This window comes from Calonectris borealis, chromosome 7 (assembly GCF_964195595.1).
Source record: "Calonectris borealis chromosome 7, bCalBor7.hap1.2, whole genome shotgun sequence".
Classification (NCBI taxonomy): domain Eukaryota; kingdom Metazoa; phylum Chordata; class Aves; order Procellariiformes; family Procellariidae; genus Calonectris; species Calonectris borealis.
Window position 1 is genome coordinate 36,312,634 of NC_134318.1, and position 17,732 is coordinate 36,330,365.

At 37.1% G+C, this 17,732-nt stretch overlaps 1 protein-coding gene across 1 annotated transcript in view; it reads right to left on the minus strand.

Annotated features, from left to right (window-relative positions):
- The window catches only part of HSPA12A (heat shock protein family A (Hsp70) member 12A), a 58,548-nt gene that overhangs the window by 30,460 nt on the left and 10,356 nt on the right, over positions 1–17,732 (minus strand). The window contains exons 2-6 of the mRNA XM_075155139.1: positions 13,298–13,383; positions 10,888–11,015; positions 4,193–4,379; positions 3,166–3,270; positions 412–528 (exon numbers count right to left, since the gene is read on the minus strand). Of these exons, the coding sequence (XP_075011240.1) occupies positions 412–528; positions 3,166–3,270; positions 4,193–4,379; positions 10,888–11,015; positions 13,298–13,383 (623 nt within the window). The remainder of the gene's footprint in view (positions 1–411; positions 529–3,165; positions 3,271–4,192; positions 4,380–10,887; positions 11,016–13,297; positions 13,384–17,732) is intronic.

The window sequence follows — 17,732 nt, forward strand, 5'->3', positions numbered from 1 at the left end:
TTTTTTTTTTTACTTTAAAAGTCTGTGATGACCTAAAGAAAATAAAAAAACAAAACTCTGTCCAGTATTTTAAAATCAGCTTTCCCTTGGGCCTCAAAACTGCATCTGTTCCATCTGCACTGAATTCAGCAGGAATACAGTGTACAACATGACTAAAACATCAGTCTGCAGTGAGGGACAGCAATATATAAAAGTAAATAGAAAGAAAAAGGCATTTGAGAGGTTAATACGTATGACTTAAAGGTACTGCTTTGTAGAGTTAACTTCTCTTTCAATGTTTCTAGTTTGACTCTTTTCTAGACCATTTTTATACAGTTTATAATAGAGCTAATCGTCCCAAATACAGTTTATCATTTAGCCTATCAACTAGGGCTTTACAGGGGCATTTCTGTGTTCGGCCTGTAATCTTACCTTGTAGGCAGCTTGTCTCATAAACTGCTTTGCAGGCTGCTTCCAAATAGCAGGCACTGTAATGACCCATCTTACTTCAGTGTTTTCAAAGTCCGAGCCTCCTTGGTCACTGAGCTCCTAAATAAAAGGAAAATAGAGGTGAATGCAAAATGATGGGTGTCAACTTTATAAGAAAACATTATTTTCTGCTGGCTCCAGTAACAGTAACTTTCTCTTTTCAATTTTTTTCCTGTTACATCTATGCTACAAATCAGAATTATTGCCAACTTGTCAAGAATGCTCTACTGTGCCATTAGAGATCAGGGTTGATGCCTCCTCAAGGAGGCCTATAGAAAAGTTTACTGCTTAACATGAAGTAGAAAAGTTAGTTTTTCCAAAAGCAACTCATGCACTGCTGAATATTACAGAACATTTATGTACATTCTTAGTCACAGTGTGGGATTTGTTGTTAGTTTGAAGAATTCACACTTGCATCTTGATTAATACACAGAAAAATATTTGAGGTTATCACTGATGAACATTATGTTTTACCATCTGGATTTTTCAATGACTTCTTTATACACCACTTACCTTTAAATCAAATTTTTACAACTCAGTTAACAAGGGGAAGTTACAGTTAAATCCTTTAAAAAAAAAAGACTGATTGCTCCTTGAAAATTTTGCTTTAAGCAAACGTTCAAGACTAGTTTAGTTCTTTTATTTTTCTTTTTTTTTTTTTGCCTTAAAAAGAGGAAAGTCTGTATTGCATTTGCCAATTAGGTGATATAATGACATGTTTTGGGAAAGGTTCCAAGTAAAATGTCATTACCATATGTCCTATCTAAATCTCCATCCAAACAGGGAAAGGTTCAGAAAGGTGAACAACGGGCCTTTAGAATGCAAAAAAATGTTTCTGCATATGCTGTGCCAAGGTGTTGTGTTTGTTTACCTATGCTGCAGTTCAAAAATCCACGTTAGAAAAGTAGTACCTTTATACTGCACAGGGCACTAGGAACGAACAGATTATAGTCCAAAGTAACAGTTCATTTACATTGCTTGTCTAATTAGTTTCAGCATGCACTCACAAACCACAGGGATTTATTTATTAACATCAGGAAGGATGTAGCCCTGAACAGGCAGCACAGCAAATAGATGGGATTCATATAGCATTCATATTCACTAAGAATTCCCCCAGACTATGCACAGGTTCAAGTCTGACTCCAAAATCAACCCCAAAGTAGTTACATAAGACTTTGACAAGATGAGGAATTTGAGTTGTAATTGTAGGATTGCTTCTCTGTAACCATAAAGAATAGACTGAGATCTCACAGAGAATAAATTAAACCCATTCAAGAAAGTAGGTTAGTTTTTAACAACAAGGCTATTTTAAACAATGCTTGCTCGGATGAATATTCTGATTTGACCCAGCAACTACTATGCATACGCTGACATTATAATGGCACATTTGAAGCCAATGTGTACTTAACTCACAGTTGACTGTTTACATGAGATTTTAAATCTCAAAAACTGTTTACTGGGGACATATATTTCACAGGAGAATACTAAAAACAATCTTGTGACCCAAGAAGAATATTACAAGAAATTAGTATTGCAACATTTCAAATGGGAAATGGAAAATAAAATGCATTTTCCCTACCAACACCAGCCACAGTAGGGAAAAAAGAAAAAGAAAAAAAAAAAAAGCAACATAAATGGAGACTGTCCATCAGAACACAGTATGAATTTACAAATTAAACCCCTAACAGATTCCTGTCTTACTTTTTGGTTCTCCCTAATGCTTGTTAGATTTTCTGCATAAACGTGCATTCAGGATAAGGGCAACCAAATAACATCTCACAGCACAACAACATGAAATTCACCCCTGCAAAGGGTCAGCACAGGGCCAAAATACCATAGCCTAATTGTGGCTCTTTGGCACACATACTACAGTTTAACTGTGTAAAACAGAATAAAGGAGTGCTGTGCAAAGGAGTGCTGTGGTTTGGGTAATGGAGGCTATATATCTGTGCTATATCTATATATAGCTGGTGCAGAATTCCGCATTCTCAGTGCAATCAAGTGGCCTTTACAGATCATTGCACTGGCAAAATTACACTATTTCCACCAGGTTAGTCAGCTTGTACACCTCAGCAGGTCATCTTTGTACAGACTTACAGTGAAATTCAAGTCACCAAATTATAAATGAGCTTTTAATAATCTTTCTATTACAAAATAAATCCAGCTCATCCAACTTCCCTTTGCTTAATCAGTGAAGACAAAGTCAGGCTGAGGCAGGAGGCATCAGCAGGTGCTCATCCTATTGCGTTTCACAGTGCCAACTCTTTAACATAAGAGAGAACCTTGCGTGAACACAGAACAATCCATCATCCCAGCAGCAGAAGTGTAGGGGACAAGGACAAGACCCAGTCTCAAATTTAATTGCTGAGCTTCAGCTCCTGCACTTTTAAATTTTCTTTTCAAATCAATGTTTTTTCATGAAAAAAAGAAGTAGAAAATATTTAAGCCAGTAAGAAGATATTCAGAACTCTGCATCGCAGTGATACACTTACTATTGTTGAATCCTGGGCAAGGGGAAATCACTTCAGGCTATTGTGAGCTCCCAGAGTCCACAGCCTGCCTAGAGTTTCTATAGCTGCCTTGCTTTGTTTACATCAAATACTACTGAGGTCGAAGCTTGGCAAGGTTAGCAGTGTTAAGCTCACATTTATATCAGTTATGAATACTGAAAATCTAGATAAGGACGCATTACCCTACCTTTAATGCCTGTTCCTTAAAGAATTGCAGAGCGTAAGCAAATATCTCAAGTGCTTTGACTTTTTTGCCATTTGCAGCTGTCAGGTCTGTCTCCATGGTAAGATTCTACATGAAAGAAAATAACTGGAAGTTATTAAAAAGGAAAAGGTAAACATGAAATTAATTCCCACTGCTTGAGGAAAGGGAATTCTTTATCCACCTGGCTAGGAAAAAGTGACAAAATTGTTCTGAAGAGGATCTAACTCATCACTTGAATTTCCTGGAGCATGACATTTGCTGCTTATTTTAGACTTGTTTTTTAAACACCTATCATGTCTACAAATAACGACAGGCAAAGAGAGAAATATGAACTAAATATTAAATAATTACAACAAATGTATTTGTAATTAATTGCAACAAAGCTGCACATGCAAGATATTTAATCCAAGTTAAGAGTTAAAAGCATAGATTTTCGGCTTCCCACCAACACATGAAACCAGAAAACACCTCAATACAGAAAGTACTGGCCAAGTCCCAAAACTCTAGAATGACTTAGTTTAATGACAAAAATATAATCAGTAGGAATAAGGTCAAATGAACAGCATGATTTGCACTTGCACTGCACTTGCAGTTTTGACAATGAACTCTGAGGAAATTTGCTTCTCTGCACTAGAGTTCAGCACAGCTCTTATATTCTACTTCTGCGTTCTGGGTAAATTTATAGAACAAACCAACCTCATGGAGACTCCCTAGACAGCTATGAACTTCACCCAGGAAAATGAGGACATGAAGATCTAAGTAAAGCAGATATTGAACTTCTAAGATCTAGTTAGAAGGCTGGCAAAATACGCTTGCCAAATGGAGTGAGAAGCAAAGTGAATCATAATGCCAACTGAAAAGTTTACTTTACTTTATTTACTCTCTGAACTTAGAAATAAAGCTGCTTCACATCTAGTTCACAATCTTTAGCCAAAATCTAGCACTGTCCACGGGGAGAAGATTTGAGTAGCAAATGCACAACTATCCAAGAGAGTTAGTTATTACTTACACCGGTGGTATGTAGCTTCATTTTAAACTTTTCAAAATACAACCAGTGCTTTGATTCAGTGGGATCCAAGTCATGGTAGAAATCTCTTGCTGCATACCCAAAGCTATGAAACTTTCTCTCTGGGGTTAGGAGGATAGTAGTTGGTGTCTTCTGATTGGATACGCCTGGATCTCCACCTTCCCATCGTCTATCCAACAAATGAAACAGCTTCAGTAAGTTATACTAATGTTTAGAGCAGCAACAAAAAATAGTATATCCTAAGAAAAACAACCTGGTGGCAGATTGCACAGACTGCTCTCCCCTCCAAAGATACGAACTTCAATCCTTACAATACCAAAGTCAAGTGTTTTTATTCACATCCAAGAAAAGAGGACTGTAATTTTAATTTCAGACAATTCAATAAATTTTGCAGTTAGTTGTATAATTTTTAAGGACATAATTATACTCTGTCTTTGATAAGAATACAGGTTCCTTAAAGTAAGCCACACACAATTAACAAGGAAACTAGTATTACGCTTACATTTTCAAACTAAACATACATATGTAATAAATATTGCAAGGGGAAAAAAAAAAAAATCAAGTAATTATGCAAGAACTCTATAAATGAAAACCCAAATCCTCAAAATGGCCTACCTAATTGCCAATCAGACTTCACGCAAGCTTACTTGTATGGGATATTTTTCCCCATTTTGACATAGGGACCTGCTTAAGTCAGCTGAATGCCACTGCGGAGAAGTTGATTAAATCCCTGTTTCTGTCACAGAATGCTCTCTGGAGCAAGACAAGCCAGTTCAACCAACACCTCTTCATGTGCCTAATTTCCTGAACACCTGAAACTCTGAAGACATGCTCTGCACTGCACTCTCTACTCACCTGAGGTTGATGGATTTTGTGTTTTAAATGCCCAAAATGCTGTAAAAATTTTAGTCTGTCAAAAATAAAGCAGACTCCCCCAACCCCCAAGTATCTTATAGGCACCAAAACATTTCCCTCACCACCATCCATTGAAACAGTCAATAAAACTATCCTATTATCAAGATTGTGAAGGTATCTTCAGGAAGACCCAAGAAGCACAAAGGTATTGAGGCAAAAGCAACACAAGGCTTCTTTCACAGAATGGATAAGGAAATAAGTAAGAATATGGGAACAACCATTAAATGCAGCAGGAATTGGGGCGCTGGGGGGGGGAAGAGGGGGGGCAACAGGGTCAGACAGTAGAAAGTTGTACCACAAAGACAGCTGTGAGCATTCTTGTCTTTTCCTCACTTCTCAAAAAAAAAGCAGAATGGAAGAAAAGAAACTTGCATCACTGTTCCCCCTCGCCCCATATACACGTACTTTCAGCATGGAAAACAAACACTTACGAGACAACATTTTCTTAAAAAAGCATCTGTGGAAAATCTGCTTTATGCTATCAGCCATAATCATAATGCAGCTCAAACAGGAGCCAAGTTAAGAACACACAGGCAACTGCATTCATTATTAAAACACATGTTGATTGTATTTTTCTAAAGATAGCAAAACACACTTCCATAATATATGACTGCCAAAGTCCTTGTTCTGAAGCACAAAAAGATTGCCTTGTTCTGTGGTACTTGTTTATGCGACATAGGAAGATTATGTAGAAAAAAATCTTCTTTTCCATTTCACATGCAGAAACAGTTGAACCAACTGAAAATTAATTGACCTCCAGACCAAGGCAGACAACTGAGATGGAGAGTTTCAATCTAAGGGGTTAATACTTGGCAAAGTAACGAGGAACAGGATCTTCTAAAGTGTTGGGAACCCTTCAGACCATTCAACTAAATCAAAGGGAGCAAAATCTGCCCCTTTTTGCACCAGCAACAGCAATAGCAGGGAATCACCACATGTGTTTGAATTTACTTCAGTATACAGGGCAATTCCACTACTCTGAAAGCAGAAACAGTATGGTAAGAAGTGGAATGATTTCCACCTTCATCCACTCGGAAAAAACTTTCCTAAATCTCCCTAGTCACCCTGCTCAGTCCCTAAGCTATTATCAGCTGGCAAGGGCTCTGCTCCAGGTCATTTCTTCTAACCTGCTGCTAGACATGTACTTTGTCAACTCCAAACTCTTTGAGTAGGTGTTACAGCAAACATATGGTTCCAATGTGAAGAAGTTGGGATCCCACAGCCCATGAACAGAAAACACTGCCCATTTCACCAGAACGTTAAATCCCACGCACCCGCTGCAAGCAGAGAGGAGACAGACTGGTATCGTTTTCACTTGGAATCATTAATGATTCATTCTGAGTCACCGGTGGGAAATTCCATAAATAGGATATGGCTAATAACAATACTTCTTTATTTTTCATTACGGCTAGGCACATTTTCTCTTTCCGGAATAAGTACACTTAAGGTACAGTTTAAATGAAGACAAATTGATGCTCAGTGGTATGGGCTGAAATTTTCAAAGCCACCTAGAGAATTGGATGTTCACTTCCTGATGAGTTTCTGATGGAAACTAGACATGGTAATTGATCAGCAAATTCTAAAGTTCTCAGCGTGTATTACTGTTCAGTCACAGAAAGAGCAATAAGGAAACAGAGGGGGAAGTCTGACTTTACTATTTGCAATCAGAACTTTAAAAATATGTCTGTGTGACATCTTTTCTAGAGAGAAGCAGCTGCAGACAAAGGTATGTGCATGGTAACTCCTGACTGGGACCACTTTCTCAGGGGGAGCCCTAGCCTCACTCCAGTTAGTGGAGGCCTTTAGTCAGCGGGGCTAGGATTTCAACACCTTCGTTTGCAATTTTCTTTCATGGTCCCAATTCAGGCAAAATGATGGCAATAATGCTCTTCTTAGGGAGAAAAAAAATGGGAATGCCTATTAAGAGCATGGTCTAATACAAGCCAGCAATACTCTCTAAATGGTACTGGTAGTGTTAGGTTAATGGTGGGACTCAATGATCTTAAGGGTCTTTTCCAGCCTGAATAATTCTAAATGCATGTGGTGGATATTTTCTCAAAGCAGGGTCAGAGTTAAAAAGCTATTCAAGCAGAACCCGAGGTAGATTTCTGCCTAAAATCAGACATATGAGACCAGTTCCTAGGCTGATATAAAGTGGAGTAGCTCAACAGAGCAGCATAGACCCATTTATAGCCACAGAAGATGTGACTGTATATCAAAAGTGAAAACAGAGACAAGACGAAGGTTAGTGTGGAAAGGATCACAAGGTTATACTAAGGTTAGAGAAATGCCCTTCCTTACACATGAATCTGGCTAACAGACAAGGAGAGTGATCCATGCAGAGTGATGAGAATTTGATCCAGAGCTGCAGCATAACAGTCAAGGAAACGAAGCAGTGGGGTCATCAAAACGTAGCCGAACGCTGCGAGGAGTGTGTATGCAGAAGAAAGGCAAGCACGTGTCTGCCAAAAATTACAATCAAACAGGGAAGAGAAGGAAAAGGAAAAACCTGAAGGTTGAAGTAAAGTTACACAGAAAAAAGACAACATTTTCCCTCCTTCCAAAGACAGGCTGCAATTTGTTTCATAATCACATGCTTTTTTCCATTTATTTTTTCTCCATTTGTGAAATAGTTACATTCAGTTTGTTGTTATTTCACCAGCAGCCAAAATATTTATAACTTCACGTAAGTGCACATCAATCAATAGGAGTTTTTCTAAACTGTGTAAGACCTCGTGCATTCCCTTCAAAGGAGACGTTATTAACTCGTTCTACAGCACCAAACTGTCTTTCATTACGGCTCTGGCCCTGCCCGCTGAAGTGCTTTGCTGAACTCATGGCAAGGCTGTTCATATGCATTTACTCACAGTCTCAAGGTATGCAGAAAATAGCACTCTTTGTAACTTATACTTCTACTCTGGAACAAGAGCCTGAAGGGAACCACAACTATCTTTACAGAAGCCATGGGGAACTAGTAAGAGTTGACAGGTGTGAAGTTATTACCTAAAAATGATAAAACAGTAACTAATGTTATGCGATCAAGGTAAAGTCATTCATCGATCATATAGAAAACACACTCCCAACTCCAAACACATGCTTCGGTCTACTGAAGTCAGTGAAGCTACTCATACATTTAAAGCTAAGCATACGCTTAAACAACTTTGTTACGTCAATGCTTATAAATTCATTTTTTTCAGTACTGGGCATCATAGCAAATAAACACACACAGTCAAAAACATGACTTTGTCTACTAGTTACACAACTAGAATCATGACTTTGCTGACACTACAGCCAAACTTGGTACTAAAGCCTTATGTGTTCACTCTTTTCCAAAGTAGGTAAACCCATCTTACCCTTCATTGAGACATTTACAGAAAAGGAGCTTTGTTAAAAGGCAGTCAGAAATCTATATGTCTGGAAAGGATCAACACTAAGGAGGAAAGGTGGAAAAAATGTTAGGAAGCAACGAGGACCATGTATCATTGGTATGCTTTATTTTAATGTAAACATTCTCGAGTGTGGGCGGGAAGTTACATTTACTCTGCTGAAATATTTGTAAATTATCCTACATGTAAGCCTCATTGTATACAGAGTTCGAACCTTTTAACACCTTCTGAACTACTGAAGCCTTATTTTGATACATATACCATTCTTTTCATTGAATTTCATTATTTCATGTGTATTTATATATACATACATATATATATAAAAATACTATATACATTATTTCATAAGTCAGTTTCAGCCATATCTTCCTCAAAATCCTTCCCTGTCAGCAATATTTATTTTTAAAAAATTAAAACATCATTCTTGGTATTAAAATATTTTCCATTGTTTGAAATGCCTGTTGGAAATCTGAATACACTTCCCCCCTGAAAATATGTTCCTACCTTCTGATTGGAAATACATGAATTAATTTATTTCATTTCTTTTTACATCAGTATCTCATATAATATCTACATAGGTCTGAAATCACAATCATGCTACCATTATTGCATAAGGAACAAAATATGGTGTTTTGAACCATAAATGGTGAAATGTCAATTAAGATTTGGAATATACTCTCCGCTGGCCACACAGCACCTAGATTTCAATGTCCCAGTGATAGACAGCAGGAAGCCTGGTACCCTGGAAGGAGAATCTAGTCTGTAATTTACTGCAGTATAGTGTGAACCCAATGGCAAAATCAGGTCCTAAGGTAAAATTTTGAGTCCAAAGGGCTTAAAGGACATCCCTAGGGAATTCACATAGTAAAATCTCCACAAAGATTATAGGAAGAACACAGTATATAGGATTCAGGCTTGCTCAGGTACAGCTTCAGAGATGTCTTCCCTCACTTCAGCCAACTTCTTCAAGAAATTTGATTAATTATCTGCTGTCAATAGAGAATAGGAATTGATATACACGGATTCTGACTCCACAACCCTGTAACCTGGCTGAGATAGCCACACACGGCCTGTCCTTTGATGCAGCTTCCTGTGCTGTTTGCAGAACAACAGGTGGATGGGATGCGGAAAAGGCCATGAAGCATTACTTGTCCTTACTCAAAAAGGTAGGTATCTTTGTAACTGGATGGCCTAATACCATTCCAAAATTTACCTCCCTTTAGACAGTATTTCACATCACCCAGTTGTGTCAGATCTCTGAAATACATTGCAACCGTATACAAACCAACTATGCAGGCTGATTGCACAATCAATACTGTCTGCTGAGATTTAGAGAGATGCATTCAGCTAGCATCTTTGCTTAGAAAAATTACAGTATATCACACTGGACTACAGCAAGTTAGTCTTTTCGCCCTTTTCTTCTCAGTATTACAGTGCTAAAACAGTGGATTACCTACCGCTGTAATAGCAGCTTTGTTTAGAAGAACTTCTATGGCTAAGTTTTTCATCACTGCCTTGCTTATGTCTGAAATTATCTTGGTCTTGTTACAATCTAGTCACTTTAAAGATATTTTAATAAGAATTGTATAAGCTTTTAGTTATTAAAAAAATCTTTAAAAAAAAAAAATCAAAAACATTATAAAAATGGTTTGTAGGGCAATCCTTTCAGATACCTACCATAATAGCTTTTGCATTTGTGATTGCATTACCTTTATATGCATAAATTTATATTGTGTTGAATTTATCAAGAAACAAACAAAAAAAAGTCCTACATGACAGCATCTAAAATCTGTCCCTCATATACATATAACACAGAACAGATTTCACATCAAACCTCAATTTTCACATTCATGCCTTTTGATTGCTTTATTTCCCAGTATCACTGGTTCACTATCAGGGATTTGACTCACATTTACTGTTAAAAAGCTTAAATCTGCCAAATTTCTAGGTGCAAGTAACTAAGCGTTGTACACGCAACTGTACACCAGCATGATTCCAGGGGATGGGCAGCTCCTGGGAAATGCCATGACCTTTAATAAATGTGTAGTTTCTCTCAATCTCTGAGATAAGGGCATCTTGACTTAATAATTATCACTGCTCCCTGAACAATTCTAAATACTCACTGATCCCTTCTTTTACTCACGTCGTTTTGTAAACTCAGCAAAATAACAGAGAGGGGACATGTTCACATTGATTATTAAAGCAAATTAGAATACAGTAAGATGCAACAAAAAACTATAACCATGACAAAGGTGTACACTCTGGTAACACTAGACAAATCTAGACACTGCAGGCTCCTGTAGAAAATATCTATAGCTACTGCAGACAATCCATCTTATCACGATCAAAAACTAAATGCTGCATTGCAGCCCTTACCTCATTACATGAATACATTCGGGTTCCTTGGTGAAGCTGTAGGCGTAGCCACTGGATGTTGTGCCAAAATCAATAGCCACAACAACAAGAAATAACTGTTCTACAGCATCATCTGCATCAGAGTCCTTCTGTTAAACAGCAGAAGCAAAATAGACACTGAGTCACTGATTAGAGTAACTGTAACCTGTCTTACCCTTCAGTATTTCTGCTCTCTGAGACATGCATATCTCTTCAGTGGAAATAAGGACTTCCCTAAAGCTGCATTTCTGACCAAAGTTGATACCAGAAAACTGCACATTCCAATGGAAGTGGAAATTCAATATACAACTCAATATATTTGCTGGAACCTTTTATACCTAAGCTTCTGAATCAAGAGTTTTCTTCATACTCATGTCTTGGAATAGCTATTATCCTCTATCATTAAAACTTATGGCTAAACACTAGGTTATTGGTTTTGGGGCTGTTGTTTTTTTTTTTTTCCTTAAACTGATCAACTGAAGAGTATGTTTATATCCATCAATGTGGTATATTTGGGACCTGTTTGGTGGTTTTAGGAGTTACCTATGTCATAACCTTGAACAGGAGGTACTACTACCATTCAAAACTAGTGGAGACAGAACAACCCAAAATACAGCAATAAGCTTTATATCCCATGATAATTATTTATGTATGAAGAATTCACATAACACTTACTTTGTAAGCACTATATGCATTCTTTCCTCCTGCCTGTGCTAGAATGTAGAAAACTGTTCGGCTGCTTATAGTGAATTTGAATCCTTCTCCCTGACTTTTACCTGTAATTCTCCAATCCCTGAAAAGCACAGTCAAGGGCAACGTGGGAATGTTAACTAGAAGAGGTGGAAGGGTTATGGCCCAAATCATAATGACGTGATATAAAGCACGACATGAATAAGCAAGGTATTGTACCACTCCCCAGTATGCTGTCGCCCATCATAAATCCTATATAAAGGAGCAATAAGTAATGAACAGCAAGGAACTACTGTTCACATGCTGATGGTGGCTAAAGCGCTAACAGCTGAGCAAGACAGGAGGAGAACAAGCTGGAAACACTGGTGACAGGGCTATGTGCTACGGGCAGGTAGACAGTGAAGGAGGGTAACACACCCATCTGCACACATGTCATTTTGGCAAAATCACCATGGAACAGACCTGTTGAGCTATTACTATACAGGTCATGTCTGAATTCACCACCACTGCTGCTCAGCCTGTACCCTCAATAACATCTTGAAAGAATTGTTATTATCTTTTACAGAGGAACTGCCAAATGTCCTCACTCTATGAGCAGTCTTCCACCATATTCCTCACATATCTCTGTTATCTCCATGCCTGCTACTTCCTGCACTCTTCTATTGTACCCCTACATTTTCCAAGATCATCCCATAGGTGTGCAACTTAAAATGGAGAAATGAGAGTAATAAAGTTTGTTCTCAAATAATAAAAGACTTGTTTGGATTTTCCTAATAAATCTTTTCAACTAGAGCAGTATGTTAGCAATATGTCTTCCTCAAAGAGTTTCAGGAGTACATCTAACTGAAAAAGGATATAAATTCATCAGCATGACAGAAATAAAAGGGGGAAGTTCTAGATTATACAGAGAAAGAAGGGAATAAAAGCAAAAATTCATGACAGAGAACTCTGGAAATCCTGAAGAGGGATGTCATACAACTCTGAACTTGATTCAGAAAGCTAAGGAAGAAATCTGACAAGCATAGCAACGTGTTCTAAACATGATCCCTTGGAATATCAAGAAATACACTGTACATATGCTGTGTTACAAATGATGCAGATGACCTTAAAAACAGATGGGACAGTTTTAATGGGAGTTTGTCAACAAAATGAACATGATGTATAAGAGATTAAAACACACTACCTTTATGAGACATTTGCTTGCTTCTAAAATCTTACAGCGGTGTCTATTTTCCTTAAGAAACTAAAACCGTTCTATTTTGAGCTTTTCTCTCTCTCTCTCTCTGAGATTCTTTTCTCTGAGAACTCAGATTTTACTGTTGAATGTCATATATATCCTCCTTTTTTTCTGAACAGAATGAGACTTTTCAGGGGCTGCCTAAACAAATCAGTGATAAAGACAAGGACAGAACTTGGGAACCCTGAGGATCAAGAAGCCCCTGTGTTCGATATAAAAATATACAGGAGAAAATCTATCAGCTCAGCAAGTAGACAAAAAAAAAGCAAAACCGGGACCCCAATGAAATGAGTGAGAGCTCTGTCACCAACTCCAAGTGCCACCAAAATTTCACTTGAGACTATGGATAGCGTAAAAAGGGATCAGTATGTGAGGAAATGACAACTTTCTAAAGAAATTACATCCCACCAAACAGGCAGGAGAAAGTAATGTCAACATACAGTATGTTAAGAGTACATTTCTTACCACAATATGTGATGGAGACAGTGGAGTTATTCCAGGGTCTCCCAAACTTTTGGCTGGTGATGAGTAAGCAGATGTGGAAACTGCATCTGAAAGGAAACAAAAATTCTTCAGTGTCAGTAAGCAGAATGAGTAGGATAGGACAGTTGCTCTGCATACTGCTACACTATTTTCCTGTCGTAACAAATCTGCTAAAAAAGAAAGCAAATTCCACAGCCGCCACATAAAATATATTTTTTGCCCTTACAACATGCTAAGACACAACAACTGCAGTTTTGGTTTTAAAATGTTTGACTAGCTTTCATTCTTTTGCCTATTACATTACCATGTATAATTTTAAAAGTCATCCTAAATATATTCAGAAGTCATAGCTGATAGAAGCAGCTTGAACACTATACACTCACATTAATGGCCTAAGATTTAAATGTGTAAATGCAGAAACTAAACACAAATTGTGAGATCAAAAAAGACAGAAAAAGAGGAGTTGATATCAATTTGACAACGCAGTAAGAATAAGCTGCAATTATTCCATCATGGACCTTTATTCTGAAACTTTCCCAATACTGTCTCTGTTTTTATTCTTCAATACACTCTGCACTGAAACATCTTGCAGCTGTTAATATTACTGCAGGACAGAATCCAGCTGGGAAAAAGGAAAGTATTATTAACAAATCATCAAAGAAATATTTCTACCCTGCATACAATACTGAAATTTCATTTAAAGGAACATACCAAATGCTTTGCAATACTGTAATGCACTATTTGTATTTTTCCTTCTTATATTTACCCTGTTGATGATAGAAGAAGAAATGGCTTATTAAAATAATTAAGCATTGATGACTCAGATGGATTTATATAGAATATATTTTCTTATGAAAACTGCAATAGTTTATCAAAATGGAATGTAGAAAAGGTGCCACCACCCTGTCCGTGCTCATACTCGTCTGCCCCCAAATTTAAGCCTCGAGTTTACTGAATTCTGTTCTGTAGAATACAAGCTAATTAGATGTAAAGCAGAATTATTCAATAAGTCTCTAAAAATTAATAACCATAATAAATATTGGATAATACATTTAAACATATTTTTGTCACCTACTTGGATGTATCACACAATAAAATGCATATTTATGTATGGCATGTAATTCCTAGACATGACTGACAAGTCAGAGCATTATTCTAAGATGACACAGGAGCTGCTCTCCAAGAAAAGACCTTAGAACTACTTAATGAAGAATCCTGTTGTTCCTGGTCAACAAGTATGTGTTGTTTCCGAGGGAAGATGCAAAAACTCTGCAGTAGGCAACTATGGGATAATCTGCCCACAGGAAAAAAATCTTCCTCCAAATCTTAATATTGCTCTTATAACAACATTTCTTTCTGCTCAAGTTATAATATGCATGTTCAGCCTGATCTTCAGAAGCATTTCCAGAAGGAAAATATTCACATTTCCTATACAAGTTCTTCAAGAATATATTATGTTACTCCTCTTGTGGTAAAGTACAAAAAGCCACAGGCCAAATGTGACAAGCACAGAGTCTGCTCGGTTCATTAAGATATATTTGGATCAGATGCTGTTATCTGCCTCAGATGCTGTTATCAGCCTCCCTTGTGCTATTTCTTCCGCTTTTCAAAACAGATTAATTTTTGCACCATCAACATGGCATTTTTCGTAGAATTGAAGAACAATATTTCAGCACAGGCAAAAAAAGGAATTAGTAACAAAACAGGTTCCTTGCACCCTGCTGTCGTACCTGACTGGACCAGAATCAATACTTCCTGAGCAGACCAGGACATCGCAATACCAACTCAACATCTTTGGAAACTGGTACATTTCCCCCACTTAGGACGCTGGCTTTGGAGCACAAAAATGTAGACGTCAAATCACTGTCTATGTGTTTTCAGTGTTTCTCTTTGTTACTAATTCTTTTCATTACCTGTTTCAGCACTCATGTTTCAGCAATCTATTTCCAGCTTGTCTTCAGTTATCAGCCTGGGTGTACCTTGAGAAGTTATTTATAGCTCTATATGCAACTCAGAAAATCCTGTGTGACAGTATACACATTTTTTTGCCTCTCAGAGAGCAGTGATTATACAACCAGTGCAACATTCATATTCATCCAATGAAACTGTGCTAACTTGGGTGGTGTTCTATCAAGAATTTATTCAACCCAATTAACGTGTGATAATCCAGAGATACAAAATGTATACAAGGACACTCACTGTATCCACAAGTATAAAAATATTTGCTAACAAATAAAAAATGTTAAACAGAGATCAGAGGTCTGTCTCAGCTACCCATAGAAAATACCACTTAAAACAGAAAACAGACTCAGATATTTTCATCCAAAATCTTTAAAATAAATTGTCCATTTCAGTTTCAGAATGCTCTTGGAAACTTAGGCATAAAAGCTGGATTTGTGGAAGGCCTAACTTTTTCTAATTCTCATCAACTGCTCAACTCTGCTGGAAGGTTAAGCTCTTGGTGATTTATCAGTATTTTTTGACCAGAGGAAAAAAATCCTTCCAAACCCATGACCATTCTGCACTGTATTCACTGCTGCTCCTGCAAATACCCAGCTAAACAAAATAATTCAACAATGAGTCCTACATGCCACCAGCCTAGTTTTTTGGATCAAGAAAGGAAAATCACGGAAGGCAATGCTACAACCTCTAAAGTAGCAAACTAAAATTTTAACCAACACGGTCTGTTACAGTGATTCTGTAGAGTTGCTACCATGTTGGCACAAGCAGCAGTTGCATTATATTGCAACTCATTTCATGAGACTACTAACTTATCATGTGCAATAATTGGGGCAGCCATAATTGTTACTTTGAAACTCAGCTGTTAAAAGAGGCCCTGACATTACCAGAGAGTTTGCAGAGCTAATAAACGAATGAGTGCAGTTCAGAATACTGGGAAGTTAAAAAGTCATTTTTCAGAGTGGTTGGCATTTACAGAAAATGGCCTGCAAGCCAGTCACGCTGGATTCAATGCCAAGAGTTCTTCTAACAAATAGTGAAATAGTTGTTACAAGCAAACGAAATTAGGAAATTTGTAACATTATACTATCTACCCTATCTAAACTGAAAGGTGTTAAAATATACTTGTCCATGTGGGAGCTTTAATATTATGTTGAGTTAGTGTTTGCTTGGGGAAAAAACGTGCATGTGTCACAATTTTTACAACTGTGTGCCAAAGAGCAGTAAATGCATGGATATTCCAGGATATTTAAAAATCTCTTATTTCTAAAGGACTGATCTGAAAAGAAAAAAAACATGTTTCAAGTCAAAGAATGGCTAAAGGGTTGCAAGGAACCTAACTTGCAATTATGCAACAAAAAGAAAGGATGCCCAGCCTTTGTGAGTAAATTCCTCTTCTTAACAATTTTAAAAGATGTCCTGGATAGCATCATGGTATTTGGAACAGTTCTTAAAAGTAGGATGACTTATTAAGGCTTCTGTAACAGAAAACAACAATCAAGTAGTGTCCCACATAGCTCAAGTTCCAGCTTTATCTCCCATGTTTACCAAGGATCTCGATCTGTGTCAAACTACACACCACGAAAAAACATATAGCTAAACAGCATGTGTTAAATAAACACTTAATTCTAGACAATTTGCACACCAAAATAAATGGAGGAATCTGATTTAGAATCCAAATTAAACTAAGTCTTCAAAAACTTACACCAATATTTAAAATAATCTTTTTCTAAACATGATGCAAACTGCTTGAATAGAAGTTCTTTAATATTAACATTAACCTGATATATGACTGTCTATATTAGGGGTTTGGATAATTTAACTAAATGTGTATAGAATGAATTTGACCACATCATTATACTTTCTGACTTTAGTCCTGATCTAATCAATTGCCAAAGAACACCTTGTGCATTTTCAAGGTGACCAGAAGAGGAAGGGAAAATAGACTCTCTTTTTCAGCATTTTTTTTAACATTCAAAGGGTCCTATCTGATTTGCAAATCCCCAAACAACTACAAAACTGGCAAAGTTATGAGATCAGCAAATACTGTATTAATAATGAATCATGTTCATTATCGTATTAGCTACAATTGCTGGTCTAGCAGATTTAATTTAAATTATTTCTTCTTTTCATCTAAACACATGCAAGAGTGTATTTTCTGTGGTTTCCTGCAATAGCTAATCAGTTTAGCTTTTTCTGTTTTTCAGTAAATGATCAGCCAGATTCTAGATTTCCAACTTAGCTGACGGCAAAATGCAATGAAGGATTAACCTTTAAGTGTCACAGAATACAGAGTAAAAGCAAAGTCCACGGCATTTATAAAAACTTAGCTGACGTAGTGTGAACATTTCACTGATATCATGTTCAGCTGAATCTGATTTTCTAATAGATCTAGAGAGAAGGACCAAGCTCATTACATAATTACAAAGGTCAGCTAATGGAAGCTGATCTCCTCTGG